Source organism: Branchiostoma belcheri, unplaced genomic scaffold (genome assembly GCF_001625305.1).
Source record: "Branchiostoma belcheri isolate BF01 breed outbred unplaced genomic scaffold, Haploidv18h27 scaffold10, whole genome shotgun sequence".
NCBI lineage: Eukaryota > Metazoa > Chordata > Leptocardii > Amphioxiformes > Branchiostomatidae > Branchiostoma > Branchiostoma belcheri.
Window position 1 is genome coordinate 4,561,816 of NW_017802380.1, and position 23,156 is coordinate 4,584,971.

General features: G+C 42.0%; 3 protein-coding genes across 4 annotated transcripts in view; 1 reads left to right on the forward strand and 2 right to left on the reverse strand.

Annotated features, from left to right (window-relative positions):
- Window positions 1-2: 2 nt before the first annotated feature.
- Window positions 3-2,392, reverse strand: LOC109471206 (uncharacterized protein C5orf49-like). Its single transcript, XM_019770497.1, has 3 exons — window positions 2,040-2,392; window positions 1,582-1,698; window positions 3-1,253 (listed from the first exon to the last, which is right to left on the reverse strand). The coding sequence occupies exons 1-3, from the start codon at window positions 2,265-2,267 to the stop codon at window positions 1,089-1,091; spliced, it is 510 nt and encodes a 169-aa protein (XP_019626056.1). The 5' UTR covers window positions 2,268-2,392; the 3' UTR covers window positions 3-1,088.
- A 346-nt stretch (window positions 2,393-2,738) lies between these two features.
- LOC109470700 lies at window positions 2,739-9,392 on the reverse strand. 2 transcript variants are annotated; one of them, XM_019769737.1, is made up of 8 exons: window positions 9,269-9,392; window positions 8,793-9,098; window positions 8,209-8,315; window positions 7,936-8,013; window positions 5,164-5,286; window positions 4,598-4,663; window positions 4,313-4,416; window positions 2,739-4,088 (listed from the first exon to the last, which is right to left on the reverse strand). In XM_019769737.1, exons 2-8 carry the CDS (start codon window positions 9,082-9,084, stop codon window positions 3,518-3,520), a joined length of 1,341 nt encoding a protein of 446 aa, XP_019625296.1. In that variant the 5' UTR covers window positions 9,085-9,098; window positions 9,269-9,392; the 3' UTR covers window positions 2,739-3,517. The 2 variants fall into 2 exon arrangements, with proteins under 2 accessions (XP_019625296.1, XP_019625306.1); XM_019769747.1 differs by having other exon boundaries at window positions 8,793-9,392.
- A 3,488-nt stretch (window positions 9,393-12,880) lies between these two features.
- LOC109469852 (filamin-C-like) overlaps window positions 12,881-23,156 on the forward strand; it is a 72,319-nt gene continuing 62,043 nt past the window's right edge. Inside the window, 2 exon segments of the mRNA XM_019768600.1 lie at window positions 12,881-13,545; window positions 13,547-13,784. Of these exon segments, the coding sequence (XP_019624159.1) occupies window positions 13,447-13,545; window positions 13,547-13,784 (337 nt within the window). The 5' untranslated portion in view covers window positions 12,881-13,446.

A 23,156-nucleotide genomic window follows, 5' to 3' on the forward strand; every position in this document is an offset into this window, starting at 1 on the left:
GTGCTTGCAGTTGGACAGTTCTTAGAAACCTTGCTAATTCAAAATAAGAACAAGTGCACGATGTTCTTTTCAAACGTTTGTATTTAGTAACATTTTGTGAGATATATATAAGCAACTCTTTCACTAAAACAATATTGATTTCTTCTATTAGAAATCAACATACAAATACAATGCTTACAACATATTAATCAATAACATGACTGCATGTAACTTTACAAAGCCCAACTTTAAAGAGTCAGACACTTGATAATTTACAAAGGTGTCAAAGAACATGATAATTTAGTGAACTCTCAGTGCATTTAGACAGTCATTTGCATGACTGATTTTTCTACCAATCTAGATACAGTTTTCCCTCCTCCAAATCAGAACATGTTACTAAGCTTATCTAATATAAGATATGCTGTAATATTCATGTACGTGTATGTCATTTAGCATTTCAAGAATGCAACATATAACAACAAAATCTGCTATTTAACTCGGCAATATTTTATAGTGAATATACAAGGGTCTACGCTATTATAACATCCACCAACTACCTCCAACTATTAAAAGAGCTTAACGTTACTTATTTTACAACCCAACTCTTTTACCACTTTTCCTCTCTTTGTAATGCTGATTTCTAAGCGCAATGTGGCTTCAATGTGGCATGGTAACAAGTTACATTAAGGCTTTCAGGAGTCAATAGCATTATCAAAATCAAGTTCATATCATATTCAACTGCACAGTCTTTCTCTCAACACCAAAAATTCTTCATCTTCAAACTGCTTTGGCCCAACGTCTAATGATACTTAAGCCACTTTATGGCATATTTTGACAAGGGTGTAAAATAGACCACCTGATTCAAATATGGAGAATTCCAGGAAGGTCAACTCATACAATTCTGGGCATACTATTACTAAGTCACCAAGAAAAGGTGAATGAATCTAAAGAAATTTACCTATGATGCTGCATTCAATAATCTACACTTCAGGTGTCCAGGTGTTCAAGACAATCTTGAGAAGGCTTCGATAACACCATTTATAAATGTAGTGATCTTTGGATACCCAGCTAAATTATAAGAGTTGACATGTCAACTATGCAACAAATTCTCAGTGTAAGGACTTGTCTGGGGAGATGTTGATATCGTTTCGCCTGTAGAATTCCGTCCTCACATGCATGATGCGCACGTGCTTGCGGTCAGGAGGGTCAACGAACTGGTCCAGCTTGTGGCCGTAGTCAGAGGACGACAGTGTGGGAACATCTTTCACTCTCTCCTGAAATGGGTTAACGGGGAAAATGTTACAGTCTGATGAATAACATGTTGTAATGTTACATATAACGTTACAGTTAGTGTCATAATAACATGTCAGTAAGTTACATGTAGAATGGAATAAATGGGCACTGGATATGCCAGACACCACCATCAAATGACGAACAGTCCAAACTGGAAATCTACAATGCCTACCTGACCAAAGACTTTGTTCTAGTTAGCCATGGTAAGACAGGACTGGCAGGTGGTCCAGGATTCGAACCCCAAACCCTATGTTCCATTACAGGCTACTGTAAGTAACCTTAATGCCACCATTTAAGTGACTTTCGTACCTCGCTGTTGACATTGAGCCCCCTGGACTTGGCGTGCTCCCTGTCGTCTCTATGCAGTTTGTTGTTGTAGCCCTGCGGCTGGTGGAACAGTCTGTCGTATGTTGACACTGGGCGGTCCTGGAAAAACATCAAGGGTTAAGGGTGACGTTACGTGGTAGCTTTGTCTAAGATCGATGGGGGGAAATGGGGTGTCAACGTTCGTCTGGAGTTAACGTTAGATCAAAATCAAAACTTTTCAATTCAGTGCACACACTGTACTACGGTTACAATATGGGAACGTTCTTGCTATAATGCCCTTGCTAAGATAAGTTGCTATCAAAGAAGCCCAAGATACGAACTGCAGAAGTATGGTAATCAAATTATCATCGATGTTACCAGACCCTTATGATAACACGCTGGGAAGAGATTTTTGCAAGCGTCTAAAAACTCAACAAAGGATCAAGACTTGTTTTAAGCACCTTCTTATCGTTGTTGAAGTACGTAATCGGCTTGGGATGTTCCCGTCTCGTTGGAACGTAAGAGTACGCGGAGAGGGAGGGGGGCGGGAGCCTGGCAGCGATGCCTGCGTGTTGTCCCTCCAGTGACCGCAGAAACGTCTTGGGCACCTCCGGTAACTTCTCAACCTCCTCGTTAAAGTCGTCCACGGGCTCCAGATACCCGTCGTCAAGGCCTTCTATTCTCGGCATGGCGAATTGATGGGGGAAAACAGGGGAAATGTAGACAGCTGCTGCACACAACAAAGTCTCGCTCCCGTATGCTGACCCGTCTGGCGTGTATGGTTACTAAGCGTCGCCAGGCATCAGATTACCTCATGAATAATCAATCAGTTGTTAAGGCTCTTGCCGTTGGCCAGCGTCATTTTGGCGCGAGAATTGCACGTGCTAGAGCCTGTCTGTACCAACAAATACAATTTGATTTTAATGAGGTTGTCTGTATTCCAAGCGACTCATATAAAAGCAAGATAGATTTTAAACGATTGTAGATTGTTTCCATCATTGGCCAAAGGTTTCTAGCCATTAAATACACCACAACCATGTGTAAACTGTGGTGTTGTATTTACTTACTATACACAAATGACATACAACTCCTCTTAATGTCTTTATGTCTTATTTACTGGTATTCAGCAGAATGTGTGAAACAACTGTAACAGTTAGAAGTTCTTTGGTGCACAAATACAAACAGTGTATATAAAATAGAAACACTTTTAGGAAATCCACACAATAAGGCACTTGACCTTAAGTATCTTTCTAGTTAAAAACTTTGTAGGCTACAAAAATATCTTTGTACACTTGATAACAATGTTAAAAATATGTGACTATAAATACATAAACCAAGACCAAACATTTACAGATCATGATATTTTTGCTCTCCCTATTAATGGAATGTATATTACAAGTTTTTATTTTCTGGTGCACAAAGTGGAATTCACATTAATTGTAGATTAGAGAAAGAGCAGCCACATGTTCATGACATAAACATTGTGCAGACAGTGGTGGGAAGTAGACCCATTGGTCCTGGCTGTATGTACAAGACAAGTGCACCATAATTGGTTAAAGATGAGCAAACCTTTCAAAATACATTTGGAAACTTGAGGTCAGTCTATTATCATCATCATCCTCTGTTACCAAGAACTCTCGAGGATCCACAGTTGCTGGTATTGGGCTACTACTATCAGTCACTCAGTCATATCTTTATTGTTACTTTATCGTTACACCTTACATCATTGATAAGTTTGTCTACTTTTCTTCACAAGGACTCTGCCAGGTGTTTTTGTTTTCAATAGACTGATTGATTGATTGATTGATTGATTGATACCCACTTTGGGAGGAGCACCATGCCCGATTACATGAGGGTACATGCCAAGGATAAAACCAATAATTTGAGCAACTGAACTGAAGTTTGCAAACTTTATTTGATTAGCTTTAGACTTCTCCTCTCACACTCTGGACTCCTCATCAGTCATGGCATAGAAGGGATCGTACGAGAACTGGTCACTTCCTGCTGACTGGTACTGGTCCCCGTTGGCAAAGCTACTGAAGTAGTAGTCAATATCACTCTCGTGTACTGCCTCCGAGTCACTGCTGATACTGTACGGCCTGGGGGGAGTGTTGCGTGCAAAGGCGTTCGTGTACACCGATGCCTCCAGCTGCTGCTCAAGACCTGACAGGTAGACATAGCTCCCGCCGTGGTCCGACACCGCCAGGTCTAAATGTCCCAACCCGGCCGTGTCCAGATCCAGGTAGTCAATACTGCTGAACATCAGCAAGCCTTCGGGGATGTCGGAGACAGAGGGGGCCAGATCTGGCAGCTGGTTGGTGGGAGAGGTGCGGTTGTTGGTGAGGTGGTCCAGGCAGTTGCACGAGGAGCTGGGGACCAGGAAGCCGCTGGCGTTGCTGATGTGGCTGTGGCGACACGGGATCTTCCGCCGCTTGCTCTGGTTCTTGCGGCGCTGGACCTCCTCTTCCTCCTGAGTCTGGACGTCTGCTGTGACCTGCTGGTCACGTTGTCTGCAGGAGCAAAATAAAATTTCAGTATCCTGACTCAATCTAACTCAATGCAAAGCTATTTTCAAAGAAAAGGGACAGACACTTCGCACAGAGAATATAGGTCTAGTGTATGAGAGAAGATTTTGCTAGCTTTTCACTATGTACTGTAAGTCAGGTAAGAAATAATATCCAGTATTTGAAAGTTTTGCTATCTCTCTACAGTTTTAAAAAACATATCTACTCACTTCCTGATTCTTCTCTCGTATAGAACATACACCACAGCTGCCATGTAGACCAGACACAGGAGGAGAGGCCACAAGACAAGGTTCACAACTTTGCCACTGGTCAACTGTGGGAGGAAAGAGGTGTGAGGACATAATAAGGCTTCCACTTACATTAAAAAAATCCTGGATTCGGACTACAGCTGACAAAACTGGATTCCAGACTAATTCTCAAGATTTAAAGCAGCAAAAATGTTACATTTTCCTGAAGAGAGCTTGGAAGGCAAAAGGATGATCAGGCCTGCTTACCGTAATTTCCCTCACTACATGTTCTGGGTTTGTTGGGTTGTAGTAGCAGGGGTAGGTTGTGTTGGCCTGCAAAATAAACATAGGAAGACTAAGACATCTGGCATAAGGCAATTAATGCACCTTCTTTTTATTGTTTTCAATTTTTATTCAGGCTTGTATGGATGTTCTGAATCATTTCATTGCATTGTCATTACTAAAACAAAAGCTACTATTGTATTATGCTGTTGATAAATTCTATTAGAAATGGTCCCTAACTACACAGCTTAAGGAGTTAAGCATACATACAGTTAGGCAGGAGCACCATATACTAGTACTACATGTATATGTACATAAGTTAGTCAGAATTCTTTTGATAGTAATTGGTTCAGAGAGATTCCATTTGTGAAAATTATCAAAATCTTCTAACTAATCGTATCAGCTTTTTATGGAAACACAATGATAATTTTAGGATAACACTTGATAATGTTTGACTAACAAAGCAGCCATAGTTGCCTGTCAGCCAAACTGATAAAATGAAAAGAGTAAAATACAGGACACAATGTTTTTATGTCCATTGTACATCCTACCTTCTCATACTGAATCCTGTAGCCTTCAGCACAAGACTGTTTGTTGTAATCATCCTTCCATCCATCCGCACAGGGTGAGAATGGGTCTGTGAACAGGGCATGTCTCCCAAACGTCAGAGAACACTGCAAGGAAAATCAACAACATTAAGCATTATGTACCTCAAGCTATAAACTTCCCAACAATTCCTGAATTCTACATTCCTTATACACACGTATCTATTACTAGTATTACTAATCGCTTCTTCTTTTGGCCGATTATACACTCACACTCATACTCAGTGCTGGAGATAGATATGGAAATATATTGGCATCTGGTTTAATTACGATACTGAAAAGCTGTTCTTCAAATGGCCACTTCCAAAAAAGAACAGACGGTTTGTATACTAGTAGTTTGTACAGGTTCAACATACCATGGAAATTCCCCTGGCTTCTTTCAACACTTACAATGTCTGAAAACGGTGGACCATGGCCTAACATCCTGTCATTATGACTGTATTCGTCTCCAATAGCATGCATGTTGGTGAGTGACATCGAATTCTCAACCCTCTGGTCCAAGAAAGGTTACTAACGACTGGACCATGTCAGGAACGTGGCAGTCCTCACAAACATGACAAGAGAGTGAACAATTCTGCCAATGACCAGAGGAAAGCCCTTCCTTGCTGTAAATATAGCTGTTGTGGGTAGCAGGAATGCCTGCGGTTATCCTCCATGGGATGACAAGGACGGCATTCGGACGTGCCTATGGGTAAGAGTCATTCTGCGCCCTTACACCTACGCACGCTATTCTGGGCAGCGCTGGACAGAAATAGCTGCCAAGGGTCAAAATAGCCAGTCTGTCGATATTTTAGGACATGACGAGGGACACTGGGAGAGTGATTTGTCAAAGAAATACTCATGAAATTTAGAGGCATACGCATGCATGTAAACACATACAATTTATAAATTCTTCAATGACAGGAACTGTACTTAAAATACTTCCTCATTACAAAGAATTTTTTAAGTGCCAATCTTGTTATATGATACTTTTTTGACATTGACGTGTAAATCCAGCTATGTCCAGTTCAAACCAGAAAACACAACAACTCTGCATCATTACAGAAGTATGACAGCAGATAGGTTTCACTGTCAGTGTCAGAATATTATCAACCACATCTGTCTACAAAAAGGGCCTTTCCTGTTTGAACTGGTAGGTTTAAAAATACACATTGTCAAGCACATGCAGACGTATGTGAGACAAAGTTGAAGCAGAAATAATCATGGCTCCTCCGGGATGACGTGAATATGCCCTGCCACATGTCAGGAATTAAGGAACCACCCTGGCCAAATATAGCCAGCAGTTCAACCTTTTTGTCATTGGCAGAAACATTGCCAGCATTCCTGGCATGGCTGGCTTATCATCTACCCTGGGATATGGATCTCTACAAATACTGGTGGCAGTATATCTGTTTTCCCTTCTGCTTTTTTGTGTTTTAAAAATGTTTGTTTTCAGGTCCTCTACTGCTGCTTAAGGTAGATCTAGTTTGTTCTTCATGTAAGAATCAACATCGTGACCAAGTTTAAGGAAATGAGAGATGACTTCTGAGAAGTAGATGACTGGATAACCTTCTGTGTCAAGGCCAGCTATAACTGAACCAGACTTGGCCATGATGTGTACAAGGAAGGAAACAGTATCATGAATCAGTGTAACATGTACCAGCACTGGAGTACCCCCGGTAGTATCAGCTAGCCTGGAAGTCAGTCTGTTGCTAAGGCCTGTACAGGCTGCCTTCTCTACTCCAGGGATAACATACCACCAAGGGTACTTTGTTTCAGGTCTTCCCCAGAGGGGTAGGCAAAATATATTTGAATTGAAAATGAACTTGACAGGGCATCAAAGTTTGAATAAAGCTTAAAAGAATAAATATAAACGTAATTGAAAACTTTGTTATCATGTCTGAGTGTGCGACAGTAAACACTGGATCTTGTCTCCCCAACGATCAAGAAAAGGTAAAGGCACGAGGTTACTGGTAGTAGGTAGTTAAGTAGTAGATAGGTAAAACCGGATCTATCATGCAGAGAAGTGTGCTGAAATTGCAGTCACATGGCTGGTAAGGATGCAGCTTAGAGTGTTGTTGAAGATCAGAGAAAGTGCTCTAGTAGTAGGATAGGATCAAGCAAGATAAACTTATGATAATCTTACTTGATCACAGGGTTATCAATTCACCATATTTGGCTAATCTGCATTAACAGAACTAATAAAAATATAGGGTAGAATCACACACCATGGTTTGTATTGGCATGGCTGTTACATGAGAGGCATGGTCCCAGTGGATCCCGAAAGGTCAATATTTGCAGAATGACATCCAGAATTGGGGTCCCCTTACTGTTATCAGTAACAGTACTCTCTGTGTCTCTCTGGTTTCAACTCAGATATGCTGCCCTGGCTGACCTTATGGCTTAGTGAAGTGGTTTTACTTTACAATTTCTGGTACAAACAATAATAAATTGTACAAAACTAGTGTTTCACCCCTTCAAGAGGTTCAACATTTTCTCTCTCCTTCCTTCAAGGTTCTCTCCCCTCATAGTAGTTACAATCCTTTGCTGACATCTGTTTTCCCATATATTAGATATTTCTGACAGATTGATACTTTCCTTTAAGGTTTAATATTATCAAATGATGTGTGTACAATACACAAGTGGTTTTTATGGAACCACAGACATACCAAAAACAATTACTCATTACTGAAATAATGAGAACAAGATATCATTCTTGGAAATAGTGTTGTGCCTTACCTGTTCACAGTACATTAGAGCTTGTTCGTTTTCCATCAGAACCACTGGGATGTCTGAGTTCGCTGCAGTGTGATGAACCTGAGTAGATAATATAATATTTTACTACAAATGAAAACCCACTACTGTAAATTCTCTTAATTTCACAGCATCTACCTTTTGTGGCACAGTGAAAATACAAAAAATTATCAGTATTTGATATTTGCTGAGACAATATAATGTAATACTAGTATGTAATAGCATCATTTTCTATGAAAATGACTTCAGGCTGCTTACATAAACCTGCAGACAAGGCTGGAACACATCTGTGTGGCTGCTGCAGCTGCCCTCGTTCAGGTAGTGGGTTGCGACGGTCTGACAGCTCGACTCCACAAACTGCTGACCTGGTGGGGAAATATGAGGGAGTGAAAAACATGTAGTGAGTTTGTTCACGTCATTGATACATGCAGCAAAAGCATATCATTGAAGTGAGAGAAGTTGAAAATAGAGTTCTCAAATTTTGTCAACAAAAATGGCAAACTCTGCATCAAAGTTTGGACTTCAGGGAGAGATTAATTTCAATGTAGCATAACTACTAATAATTTACATGCTTGTACACTCCATGTTTAGAGCTAATAATTCACACCTAATAAAATACTTGCTACTTGATAAGTTTGACAAATTTTTTAGGTTGGCCGTTGGCTAGGTCACTAATAATTTTCATCTATGATTGAGTACTAGTAATGTTTAGCTACATTCAAATAAAAGGTTAGGGTGTCATTTAAAGTAACCCCCTGACCTCCTACTGCTATCAAGCCAAGGAGCTATCAAACTGTGTTCCTATCCAGGAGACCAGGACTTAAAATCTATTGTTTGTTTACCTTCGTTGTAAGGCCTCACGACGTAAATTCCTATCAACACCAACAGAATAAACCCCATCAACACCACGGGCAAGGCGAAGATCAGGAACAGTTTTAGTTTGTCCGCGACTTTCTCCTTCAGAATTTCCATCTTGGTCATCCGTTTGTGCCTCTCCCTCCTCAGCGCTAGCCTCTCAAGTTTCTTCTTCGCGAAGAGCCTCTTCCTGCCCCCGGCACGCGGCCCGGACCCGTTCGGTGCCCCACCGTTCGGTATGTGGCCGTTAGAGGGATGGGTGTGTGAACTGGAGCTCATGTTTGCACAGTTTGCTGGGGGAACACGTAACAAGAACGCTGTTGTTTTTCACGCAGATGCACAAACAACACTCAACAGTCAAAGTCAACACCTCTTACTCTGGAAACAAGTTTGTTTTCGCGCATGCACAGCTGGATTTGAAACTTTTACAGCCATAACTCTCAAGGAAAATTAACATACATACTTGCTGTTATAGAAATTGAAGTAAAAAGTTCCCAGTTCGGGCCACTTTTCTCGAAAACTAATCTAAAGTTGTTGGAATTTGTAGTTTTTCTTCGTCGTCCGCCATTTTGTTGCTTTGCTTACTGGAAGATGTCAAGAACTAAATATTTGTGGGGGTCGGCGACATTGATGAATTTATATTTTGGCACAATTATCGCAACAAATACTGTCTTGTAAGATGCTAGAATATAAATGAATGAAGTTTGAATAATATCATTATAGTATAAGTGACTATTATCATTACAAAAGCTTTTCAAAAATAGTTATCATATTATTACTCCCATATGTTTACTAGTAGACAGTGGCATCTTCTAACAACCTTTGACCGTATAGTGCATCATGGGAATGCTTTACCGCCAATTTTGAATATTCCGGGAGTCGCCTTTTGCCTTTCGTTCCCACTTCCATCCCTTCGTGCACTTTGTCGTCTTCAAACTGAATTTTGTCCACTGTCAGTTCACTTTAAACTTTGCAGAGGACAAAGGAGTGGCACCAGGTCAGTAGAATGTAGGTCGATATAAGAGACAACTTCGTTTTATGATCTTTTTTGAAGGACGGCCCCAGAGGGGACGGTCCGACATACCAAGGACATTCTGTAAAGCGTCATTGACTAACAAATTCACTCTAACAGCACAACAAAGTATTCAAGACATTCAAGCGCGTAACTCTTCAAATAGAAGTTCAGTTCGGAGCTACTGTTTCATAAACACATTTGAAGGGCCTTGCTTGACAGATATGTAACTTTTCATGTGATGGCTCAGTGCAGACCCAGGTAATACTCATTACTGATTCTGTCTATTTATTCGTCACTTCATTGAAAAGAAAATATCCAGAGCTAGTGTTACTAAGAGGCTACTGGCCAACCTTTTGCTGGTGCCGCTCGTCACCGGGTTGGGTCAAAAGCCTACTAAGAAGAGGACCTTCGGATGAGCCAAGGACATACGCTCAGGTATCCGAACATCAGAGTATAAGGATTGTCTTCCGGAAAGCCGCCTTAGTCACGTTTTTTATCCAGTCCGATAATCACTGCATAAGCTGAGTACAGGAAACCTGGGTAGACTAAACAGCGAACGGTATCGTGGTGAGGAAGTGACGCTATCATGTCCAGTTATTCTCTTCTCTTCTCTATTATCCTCTATCGTGTCGACGTCGTTAGCGATGTCATTTTTTCCTGTACAATGAAACAATAGTCATTGTGACGAAAATGTGAAACGATTTATCGTACATGTGATAAAACCCATGGTGGGAAAGTTGATTTGATATAGCGTTAACTTGTTCGTGCGGGACACTTTCATTGGTCGGAAGAACATGACTTCTTTTACGATCATTATGTCTTTTGACAGAATCATAGCTAAAACAGCTACTAGTATAGTTATATGTGACTACAAAGTTGATTTTTTTTCTAAGTCCATCAGTGTCTTCCCGATCTTTGCCCATTATCATGGAATTGTGATATTTTGGGTTGACGTATCTGTGCTCATCCATGCATCCTTTCTGGATGACCTGTTTACGTAATGACGGACAGGTAAGGACGTGACATGACGTTACTTCCGGAATGTCAGGGTCGTTCTCCGCCGGATGTGACCCTGTCTTTACGTCGTGTCACTGACAGTCGCGATGTCCTTTTGTTGTCACCTGAGGTGTGACAGGATGTTCAGTGGTTGGCGACGGTTGTTTGGGAAGGAAGTATGTGCGACAAGAACAATAGGGTAGAAACCGCAGGACGTTTGAATGAAATACATGTATTTGCCTTTACACCATCTGACCATCTCAAAATGTCTTTTCTAGCTGTTAGAACAAATGAGGCAGTAAAAAAAAACATGATAATTTTCCTTTACATTATCTACTTTGTAAGAATTGCGTCTCGCTCCCTCGTTCCTTCTCGTACGCCTCCTTAATTGTCTCCAGAAACCCTACCGACCCGTCAGGGAGAAGAGACGTATAAGAGAAGTACAATATAAAAGAGTAACGAAAGAACACGACAAGCAAACAGATACACATCAACTTCACATTTGTTTGGAGATGAAAAATAGTTGGACTGCTAAAAAATCTTCGCTCATGTCAAGACATGATCAATATTGCTTATTCAAATTCAAATTCAAAGCCAGATTTATTTCATAACGTAGTTGTCAGGATAATGTTTATCTTCATGTCGCTTTTTTTCTTACAAACTTACAGGGACTGTCATATCCTGTATCTTGTGTGTATAGTTTGTAAAGGGGAATGCCTGGGGAATGCCGGACGTCCTGTACCATGTGTATAGCCCAGAGCTTTGGCCCAGAGCAAATCATCGGAGCGATCTGTGACGCGTGACGCAAAGGGTCGCCGTGCAACAGCGCCGCCTAGCGTGCAATAATTACAGGAGACCAACTCCAAGTTCGCTTTTCGCGCACCGTTACTTTTTGTTTGCGTCTGTGCTAACCGAGATGGGAGATGTTGAGTTCGCTGAACTTGTTCTGGGTGTACACAGGTCACGTCTAAGTACACGTCAAATGAATAGCGACAAGGAGGTCGCGGTTTGGACTTAGTAAAGTAAAGCGCGCCCACACACATCCGCTTTCGCGGTGCGCTGCTATGCTGCCGTTCTTGGCAAGTGTTCCCCATTGTCCTTCGGCTGAAACGTCGGCAAGCGTTTATACAGATAAACCTGTCGTCGGTGGGACCGAACATCTGCATTCCTTCTCTTCAATTTCACACAGAACACATCACCGTCAAGTCCCGGGCCTTCCCTGGCGCGCCGGAATGTCTTGAAATACCTTGCGTCGCAAGGATCTTTAGACGATCTCAAAGCATCTAGCCTTCAGGCTGGCGAAACTTTTAGACGTGCAAGAATGTTGAAACTGACAAATCTTGTTTTACGCGCCGAAGGAGGCCCTGTTGGGTCCTTCAAGTCTTCGGTCGAGGGTCCTTGTAGAAATACGGTTACCCAGAAACTAGACATACGACAAAGAATTAACGCGTTCAGTGTCAAAATTTCAAGGACTGCTTTAGACAAGACGCACATGTTCTGGCTAATTGTCCCTGATCATAGGCAAATGACCTACATCGTGTATACGTTAAAAACAATATACATTTATAAGTAAAGAAACGTTTGCATCCTTTTTTTCCTGCTTCCATCAGTGTCATTTTATGTTACTTCTTTCAAACATGATCAAACTTTAAGAAGTCTTGTTGATCGTAACAAGCCCCCGAGACGTGCGAGGACTCACTATCTTCGGCTTTATCCCACAGCGAGTGTACATAGAGGTTATTTATAACTCAACCGTGGTGACTGTATAATCAATGAAAAATTCAAAAGTTTACAAAAGTACCAGAATTTTCTAGAGAGCGAGGAGTCACCGGTCATGTTCCTAAACTAGCACTGAGCATAGTTTTGGAGTTACAAATATTCGCGCGCCCCCGGAATTACGCGTAGGTCCGGGGGAGGCTCAGGGCCAGCCTCAACCCATCAGCTGACGTGTTTGGGAGGTGATGTCCATAACGGGACATGATTAACGTAACAAGAGCCTGGTCCAGTGCCAAAAATGGTGGCATCCACGGTTGTTTTTGGAGATCGGATGCCCTTCTGGCTAATCTAAGTGTTGACGACAAGTGTGTCGAGCCCTGCGCCCGGCCAATCCGGTTTCTCCAGTCGGAGCAACAGTGCGCGCCATTTGCTCGACGTCAGCGCGAAGATTAATAAATTTGAATAGGTTCATAGGCAAGAAGATTCCTGAAATCACTTCAGCAGCAGACGCCGGCCAAGCCGTGTCCGCTCTTCGGGAGAGAGCACAGAGTGAGAGACACATTTTCCAAGTCGAACGTCGTGAACCTGCGACGACTACAGACCCACCGCGGAACGGACAAGTCTGAAGAAATCCTCGCCCGCGAGAGATCCACTACCACCACACCCCCTGCTAGTTACACTCATCGGTCACGGACTTCCTGATATTCTTTCCAGCTGTGAAATCAGGACCGAAGCGATCGCTGGGATATTAGACAAGCATCCGCTGTCTGGGACCCGAGCAACAAGTTTTCCTGTGGATTCACCCCGGCCTACCAGCGTTTTCCGTCGCGCTAGGTCTCCCCTACCGGAAGTTTGCCCGAGCCTATTGATTTGTGCTGTAGACAATATAAAACGTGTGGCCCGGATCTACCACCATGCATACTAACGAGCGCAACCCTGCCGACGGACCGGAGGAAGAGGAGATGCCGGCCACCGAACGCGATCTCGCCGAGGACGCGCCATGGAAGCGCATTCCAGAAGAACACGTTTACGAGATGGTGCAACGAGCACCTGAAGAAGGCCAACAAGAACATCAACGACTTGGAGACGGATTTGAGCGACGGTTTGCGGCTGATCGCGCTGATCGAGGTGCTGTCCCACAAGAGGATTCCGCGCTACAACAAGAGGCCCACCTTTCGGGCCATGAAACTAGAAAACGTGTCGGCAGCCCTGCAGTTTCTAGAGGACGAACACATCAAAATTGTCAATATCGGTGAGTGTGTGTCAGTTTGTGTTCTTAAGGTCGCCTTGATCGTAAGGAGTAAATTGTCCGAGAAGTCTTGTTTACGGGTGGGTGCGTTCGTGTCAAGTTGGGCGAGTGTGGCGGCCATGGCGGCCGGCGACAACACACGACCGTCCCCGTGCATGTGCACCGTGAACGGTGTGCGTCCTCCGTGTTTTCTAACCTTAATTATCGCCTGAGTAGCTTTCTTAGCAAAACATCTTCCCACATGACTGTCCTGACACGCTGTACCCGATCTTCTTAGGGGATTTCTCGTGTATTTGGAGGGGAACCGGGCGAGACGTCATTTGGGTGGGGAGGGGCGTTCCCGTATACACTTCCCGGCCACCAACACACACCCAACATTAATATGTGCATGTTGGAGAATATATATCAGATAAAAACCGGATAGGTCACTCGACTCCAAACCCAGAATTCTGCACAAGTGGCGAACAGAAGTGGGGAGGGCATGGTCTGGTTAGGCAGGATACAGACACTGGGTACTGTTGCAGTGTTTGCGAGAGGTGGTGACCTCAAAGTTTAGGAATCCCGTGAAGCTGCATAGGTAGGAAGTGGTATGGACGTGTCAGGGTCTGATACACCGTCTGGACCCAGGGGCGAAATTTAGTCCATGACTCCCAGACTGGCATTTAAGTAGGATTGACCGCTGTTTGTTCTCAGTGGTAACTACCACAAACACTGCTGTTTGGCCAGGTAAATAGACATGAGAGACTTGACCAGTAATAATACCTGGCAGTGTTTAAGGTTACTAAGCTAGCTCAGACAGAAGTGTACTGGTTCCAACAGTTTTCCCATCCCTTACCCACACCAGGCTGAAACTCAAGAATTTTAATATGGAAAGTCCATTTTTAGTTTCAAGAAATGGTGGTCATTCTTATGCACCCTGCATGCTTTCAGACAGACTGTATGTAACCCAAGCCCCAACAGGTGAGACAAGCCTTTTTTTCCCGCCCAAACCCTTTCAAGTAGGGGGTAGAACCAAACAAAAGGTCCACCGTTAGCTGGCCCACTTTTAGTGTTCTTAATCAAACAATAGAATGATTTTTATCAGTAATACTGTATATTGTGTATAGGTCTGAAAATTACACAGCAGCTTGCATGTGTGGCATCAGGATGGGACTACTGGTCCAGTATTAAAAAAGTCAGTGACCGCCACTGTATCCAGTTTGTTTACACAATTGATCGGTGTGAAGAACACAGAGACTTGGGGGAAAACCTTGCATAGCAGGCATTCTTTCTCAGATGCGCAATGTTAGCTCACAATGGGCTGACAATTGGCAAGGTGAGAGGACAGCGGGCCTACGCAACATGTGCTAAGATTTACCTTTTACTTCATAGGACGAATATGCCCCACATAGCCGCTCAACAAGTTGTAGTTATGTCTCCCTTTACTTTAATGACGTCACGCAGGAAAGGGGACTCCAGCCAGGTATGCCACCATGCCCAAATAAAGTAAAAAAGCAAAGGGAAGTGACATCATTCCGGTAACAACACAACAAGTCCGCAGACAGCGCACTACTTTGCTATTTCTATGGGGGTCGCACCACTTGTAGAGCACGACCTGTTCTTGAATGGGCTAGAAAATTTTATGCATGCTTTGACCCAACCCTTTGCTTCCTTAGTACTGTATCTGTAGTGTTTTTATGCTGATGTCATACATTCTCAGGACTAATCTCTGTCTTTAGCCATGGTCCAACAGTTCTTTCTTCAATACTTTGCTCTCTTGCCAAGAAAACCTATGTCTGCTGGAGTGTCTGTTTATCCAGAGTGAAAGTGTGTGGTGGAATCCCACAGACAGCAGCAAATAGTGGGGCAGATAAGATCCCCAAGTTTTTGTTTGGAGTGTTTTATTCGGCTAGGTAAATGTTTGCCACCTTTTTGAGGGTGTGCAAAGGCATGGTGGGTAGTTGTGTTTCCGTTGGCCGTGTTTTCTCTAGAGTCTAGAGCCCTGAGGGTCTACAGGAAACTTGTCGGATGTGTAGATGTGAGCAGGATGGGTGGTTGAGTGGACAGTATGTCCCCATTTCCTTTCGGAAGCCACTGATATGCCTGTTGCCCCCCTCCCCACCTAGGTAAAGTGTAGCATCTTGCTTTCACACTGCCCAGTTAACTGGCATGATGAGTTTATGACACTGCATTTTGTTTGTCAAAGAAACCTGTTGGCACATTACCCACTGGTAGCTTATTCCCACATGGTATGGTAATCATATGAACATCATCATGTTGTCTGTTGCAAAATTATGGCAATTATCCAAAGGAGGGTCCATTTGGATTGAGTTTTTGTACAAATAAATGTTGGTTTCAGGTTCAATGACTACATGCACAATTCTGTATAGGAAAACCTCCCTGAAAAGCTGAAATACAAGTCATTCATTGTATCTGAATGACAATATGTCCTAAATGGTTTATTTTGAATGAAGAATACTGAGGTTATCACACATTTCTAGTATGTTGATTCTAAATACAACTAATTTGAGCCTGGCGTGGATGAATTACTAAGATTTACGAACCATATAAATAAATCTGCTAACAGAAGCCCTGTTTGTTTGTGGCTGTTTGCACACACAATCATACTTGAGAAAATCTGGCCTGTGACCTGTCCTCACCTCCCCGATGACATGGTACAGGCCCTGTCCAGACACCCATGACAGGGGAGAATGCTTCAGTCCACATTCTTGCTTTGTGGGGGAATATCAGATGTACAGGGAGGGGAGGGAGGGGACAGACCTACATCACACTGGAGTTAGTCACAGGGCAGCAGCAGCACCCTCTAATCATGTCGGCCACATTTCTAGGCCATCCAATGATTGTCTGCGGTGCTTCTGCTGTTATGGTTCTGAAGATTACTTTTTTTGTTGCATAACTTTTTGTTAATATAAATGTTAGTTATTTTCTAATGGGGGACAGCTGTTGAAACCATTACAGCTGAGTCCTTATTGGATCCTGTTACCAAATTTACTACAGCTCTGCACCCTGTGACAGCCCTGGCCAGCCTTTATCAGTGGAGCCTCTAGGGAGGGATACTTATTCCTGCCATTTTCCAATGAGCCCAAATATTTGCACAGTTGGAAAGGATACCATGACAATAGAATTGCCTTAATGATTGTAATACATGTACACTTGTATTTTTGAATTAGAAGAGATGGAATTATTGACACCTTTGATAAAGAAATTTTCTCAAAAAAAAAAAAAAAATTGCACTGCATAGAAAAAAAATGATATCCACATACCACATAATGGTGCCCAGTTGATACATGTACAACTGGTGTTTAGAAATACAGTACCCACTGCCAGGATACTAATTTAAAGCTATCCTTTTTACTTCTTCATCTCTGATCCACAATAATATGGTATTGAACGCAGGCTAAAGGTACCCTACTGTTTTGTACTATTGTATGTTTTGGGGATGTTTTGGACCTTGGTATGCAATTTTACATGTTAATTGTCTGGGATAAAGACAGCTTTCAGGACTGAATGAATAACTGATTGTTGTGTAGAATAGAAAACAAACAGTATTTCAAAGTAGACAAAAATGGTAATTTCTTGTAAATTGTCTTGTTTTCAATCCTTAGGGACTTAGTTTTTCTGTATTTTTAGTCTCAGTAGTCTTTAAAAACAACCTCACTGAAATATATCCACTTCAGAGTTACATTTCCATTCAACCATGGCTTGACATGTAAGTGGGTGGATTTTTGCATTTCCCGGAGTGAGTGCTGTAATGGTCCAGTAAATTGTCTAGGCTGGCCCCTTTGACTAGCAGAAGGCTAAAATTGGACCCTTGCATTTAGATGTACCGTCAATATAGGGCTTTTTGGCAATGTTTCAGCCTCGCACTTCCACCAGTAAAGTATCCAAGATAGAGATAAATGTTACAGCAAACAGCAGAGGCCGTAAGTTTCATCTAATAGGGACCAAACTTTCCTCTCTCATTATCCCGACTGACCTTGGTAGAGGCCCCATCATCTCAGGGTCATTGGCAGGGATGTAAATTTCTGCACCCCTTTCAGAGATGCCCGGAACATGAACTCACAGGAATATTGGCAGCTTCCACTGTTCAAAGAGCAGTTTTCAACCATGACTGGTGTCGAACAGAGCATAAATGTACCAGTGACGCACGTTGGACCAATATTGAGGAATCCAGACTGCCTGAAAGTCAATTTTCAAAGTGCTAGTAGCAAGTATTGCTCTCTGACTGCTCTGTACAATCTATAAGATATTGTCTGCTCCAGCTGGCAACTGCCACTTGGTTGTCTATTTTTGTCCCTTCACTGACTTCAGTGTCCTAAACTTAAAGCATGGTGGACCACATTTTGATAGGGGGGAGGCAAAACTGTAGATAACGTAATGTATATTACATAATGTTTCAAGCAAGTTTACTGCTTATTAGAATAAGATCTGCTCAGTCCTGACATTGTTTTGTCTCAATTTCATGCCTGTAATGTACACAACAAGGACACAAGCCCCCTCAGGCCAGACTAGACAGTAGTAGTCTAGCTACAGAAGGGAATGTAGCATGTTTGTCTAGCTCCATGCACCCGGAGGATTACCCTATAGCTATCATAGTTATGATAAATGATCTACATTACAAAATACCCCTAGGGAGGGAGCTGACAACTGGTAACAGTTTGTTTGGGGTTTTCCTTTTAATAAAAAGCTCTGCTTGTATGATATGTGTTTTCCCTCAAGAGTGATTAATACCTGCTTTTCATATTTTTTTCACCCTTGCTATATATTATTCATGTACTGTAAAAGGATGAATTGTTTATTTTCTATCAGTGATAGAAACACATCACTGGTTAGCATGACTAACCAGATTTGTAGTATCCTTTAGTGAGGTATCACAACAACATCTGTCCAAGGCCAAAATTAATAATTCAGTGAACGATAGAGAAGATAAGAGAAAGTTTCCTAGGTGTGGGACAGGTCGGTATACTATTTTTAGATGTAGTGGTCTGTATTTTTCTCTCTCTTAGAAGGCAAAGAGTGAAAGAGGCATACTACTAACCAAAGGGGCACACTACTACTACAAAATGCACCCTCAGTCGCCTCAAGCATGAAACACTGAGCCTTCTCCTGACATCTGCTTGGAGACAAAGCAAGGGTGGTTGAACATGTGCTGCTGATTGTGCCCTGCCTGCAGGATTGTGACCTGTGTCTGACCAGCTGTCACAGAGGTGGGACGTGCCTCATTCCTGCAAGGTCAGGCAGGGGGAGTGGCACAACATGGCAAAGGTTAAGCCACACCCATTGGTTCTGGAAAAAAAAAAACTTGACTCAGTCAAGACACCTAGAAACTTCAGGTTGTTTCATCTGTCATGGTATCCCCATATCAGCTTGACACATCACACATTGCAAAATGCATGTACATGTACAATGTATAACCAGTGCTTGAGAAATTTGGGTAGCAATTAAGTCTTTCTGCCATGGTGTTTGTCCTTGCTGTCACTAGTGTCAGTCTGTTTGGTGTTGGAATAAGAAAGAACTGAATGGTGTGGTATGTACCAGTAGATAAGGAATGAGCAGTAATAGTCAGAGTGACATATTACCCCTGCTGTTATTTCCTGAAAGGACCCAAACCTGCTGTTCTTATTAGCTCAGTTTCTCAGGAGGGTACTCACAACTCTATGACCCCAGACAAGGTTGAAGACATGTCTCTTGAACTTTGACCTTTAAGTGATGTGTCCTTCTAAAATCAATGCTGTTTTTGTCAGACTCTGACCAGTAAGTTAAGTCAAGGTTCCAGTTATCTGTATACCTTAAAAGTTTTATCATTCTATTTGTACATAGTTTTAACTCAGAATGAATATATTGTGACATAAAAGCTTTATGCAAGCTACAGTTATTACTGATGTATGAGGTATATACATACCTGACCTTAAATGTACCTGAAAAAGATACTAGAAGCATATTTAAATAGCAATGACAGGTATTATGACTATGGATGTCATGTTCAGGGATGAGAGATTGATTTATGAAATATGTATCATGAAGTAACTTGGGCCATATATGCCTGCAGATGTGGATTGATTAAATATTCAAAGATAACAGACCTTACCACGTATACACTATGCCTTCTACATTTCAAACTGGTGTTAGTAATAGTTTTTATAGACATTTGCCTAAATCATAAAAAAGAAATAGTTTATCTTGCAAATGCAAACCTTGCAAATATAACAGCACAACAAATGGCATGACTTGACCCACTTGAATATGTAAACTTGTAAGACCTGTTTGTTTCATACCTGTGGGGACCTAACATATCCCTTAAGGGCATGTACGTGTTCCTTACAGTCAGATAAACATCAGATCCTTAATGGCAGGCCAGGTTGTTGTCATGATTTTCTGTATACCTTCCTGCAGTAACAATCACTGACAGGACACCTACCGCCAGTGGGTTCTAATAGTTAGTGAAATGTTAGAGTGGTCATAGTTAGACAAACCATAAACATACATGGGCATGACAATTAAAGTGTTGAACTCATATTTCACCAAGATGACATATTATGTACACATATGCAGTATTACAAACTTGCCTGCCAAGGCCATAACATACAGTGTCTGTTAAAGATATGACTCCATTTGTGATGTCTTTGTGTGGGAAACTTCCAGTAAAATTGTTTGCATTGAAGCATCAGTATGCAGCCAAAATTTATGGTGAGGTTTCCACAAATGGGAGACGTTCTGTAGGAAGGACAAATTGTTGTCTGGGAGGCTGAGTTACTGAGCAGGAGTCACGTATGATTTATAAGCCGGCCCTGCAAGCTATGTCATCGCTGCTGGTAAAAGTGGGCCTTACAAGTAAACATTTACACTTTGTCACAACACCATTTCCAAAGTGTTTTAATTTACTGAGAGAGGGGATACCATCCAGCTTGGTGGGGGGCTGGGCAGGCTGATAGAATACTGAGGGAGAGAGTTTTAGACAATGTCCTTGAATTGCTTATTTGCAGGTCAAGTAGAATGGAGAGGAAAATTACAATTCTTGCATAGTTTAGAAAGGTTGGATCCAATTTGTGTGAGATCCGAGTTTTATTATAGGTCTAGCTATTTGTGGTTTGAATATTTTATGAAGATAATACCATGGATGGGTGACCTTTTGTTGTGTATGTCACTCATTGTAATAAACCACTGAAGTTTTATTTGGTATGCTAGAGTCTGGTAGAAGCACTTACTCAGAGTCCCAGGCACAAAATTTACAATACAAAGACTGCCATTCAACTTCAGTTTTTGTTTTCACATATAGTTAGGGAGGGTGGCCCTTATCTTTGCTGTTAATCAGTTGTAGAGACCCTCTGTCTGTCAACAAACACAGCCATCTATCCATCAACAAACCCATCTTTGTTTCCAGGTGTCTCTTAGAGTCTCATCACGTTTCAGATGATTCTCATCCCACAACACAGCATAGATGGACATACCTGTTCCTCACAAAGTTTACATTAAAGAACACTTAAAAGCAGATACTCTACATAGTGGTGTTTACTTGTTTTGAAGATGGCATACCGCTGGAGATTAAGTTGGCTCAGTAGAGACAACCTGGAGGTAAAGATGATCTGCCTTCAGGTGGAGTGATGTTTCCACATGAGTGAGGGAGGCATGAGGTATGTGCGACAGATGGGGTCTTCCCCTGTTTGTGTTGAAAGATGGTGTGTTTGTGATGGGGGTATGCTATCCAGGTCATGTCAGAGTCTGTCAGATCCTGGCCCTGTCAACACCTCCAGGTGGGAAGACATGGCCCTCTTCTTCCGACAAAAGCTATATGCCAAGGATCCACAAGAACTGGGTTCTGTTTGCCCTTGATTCTTTCTTTCTTTCCCCCTCAAAATTTGTAATATATGAATCTTAGTCCCATCCAGACATTACCTTGGCCTACTTAGATATCAGAAGCTCTGGCAAGCTGAGAGGGTCACAGGGGTTTACAAGTTACATGCTTCATAGTCTCCTTAGCAGGCAGAAAAAACCTGGGATGTATTACTGATACATCCTCATTCCAAAGAAATGAAATACACGTACAGTAAAGACATCTGCTTTCCCTTACTGCCAACAAACTTGTAGTTGTACAGCATAAGTTCATGTGTGCATCAAATCTTTCAAATCTTCCAAATGGTGTTGTGATACTTTTGTGTTCTTTCAGTGGCTCCCCCATCTATCCCCTGAAAATTAATCACAAAGAGAACACAGAAGACCCTTAGGAGTTCAGGTTAAGGAGAGTGTTGGTTAAAACAGGCTGACCTATATACTGAGTTAAACACAATAGCAATGACAACTCAGATATTTATCACAATAACAGCTATTATGATTGAGGGCATTCAAGGGAGGAATTGTCAACAGCTGAAGAATGTTCCAGTAAGGGTTGGTTCACAAAACAACAGAATGTGTGATGGAGCAGTGACCAAAACTAACAAAGGTGGTTGGGGGTCATTGATTATTTCAAATACATGCAGCAAAGGGGGTCTGTGAGACTCATATTGTGCCCTATTTTGAATAGGTCCAAATACAATCCATTGTGATATACAATCTGCACAATCTAGATGTATCTCATCATCAAATTTTGCACATTATCCTATCCTAATACTGTACCCTGATGGGAAGGTAGACTGATTAATATCAACTTAGTGTTTAATTTATTTCTTCTGTTATTGGTGTGAGAAGAGAAATTGCAATTTGTGTGATGTAGGTCAGCTGAAAGCTAATCACTGACCAGACCAACTAGACTACTTTTTCTACCACTCTTGACTTGCAATGCTGTGCATTCTACATGGCAAATTTCCACGGATAAGTGGCTGTACAAATAAAGCAGCCAGAAGGTGTCCCTATCTGGCTTAAGTCAATATCAATACAGGTGTGGTGATTATTTAGAGTGTCTAGGGAGCACACTCGTTATCAATAAAAGGTTAGGCTCTAACCCTTTACGGTTTACCCCAAGTTTGATATCAGACAACACACACGATGAAATGGGAAATTTTACAGCCTATATCACTGATAAATCTAGCATTCTGTCTTGGAAATTGTAGGGGGAAATGGCTTGCAATCGATAGAATGGTCTACTCCAGACATCTAAGTCTCATATCAGACAAATACAGCAGGCAAGTTTAAAACGTATAGCTGTATACAGGCCCTTCTGAAAAGCCTCTCCTCTTTGAAAGTGTCCAGGGAAAAGACCTACAATCAATGAAACCTAGCCTCCTGCTCCTGATGGCTGCAGCCCTAAGATTTCCGTGGGGGTCATTGACCTCTGGCTGAGAGAGCTTGTGTAACACAGGCTAAATTAAACCCAACAAACACCAAATCTCTGTCTGACTCTGTCTAACCAGTCGTTATAAATTGTATAATCTGCTGCACAGG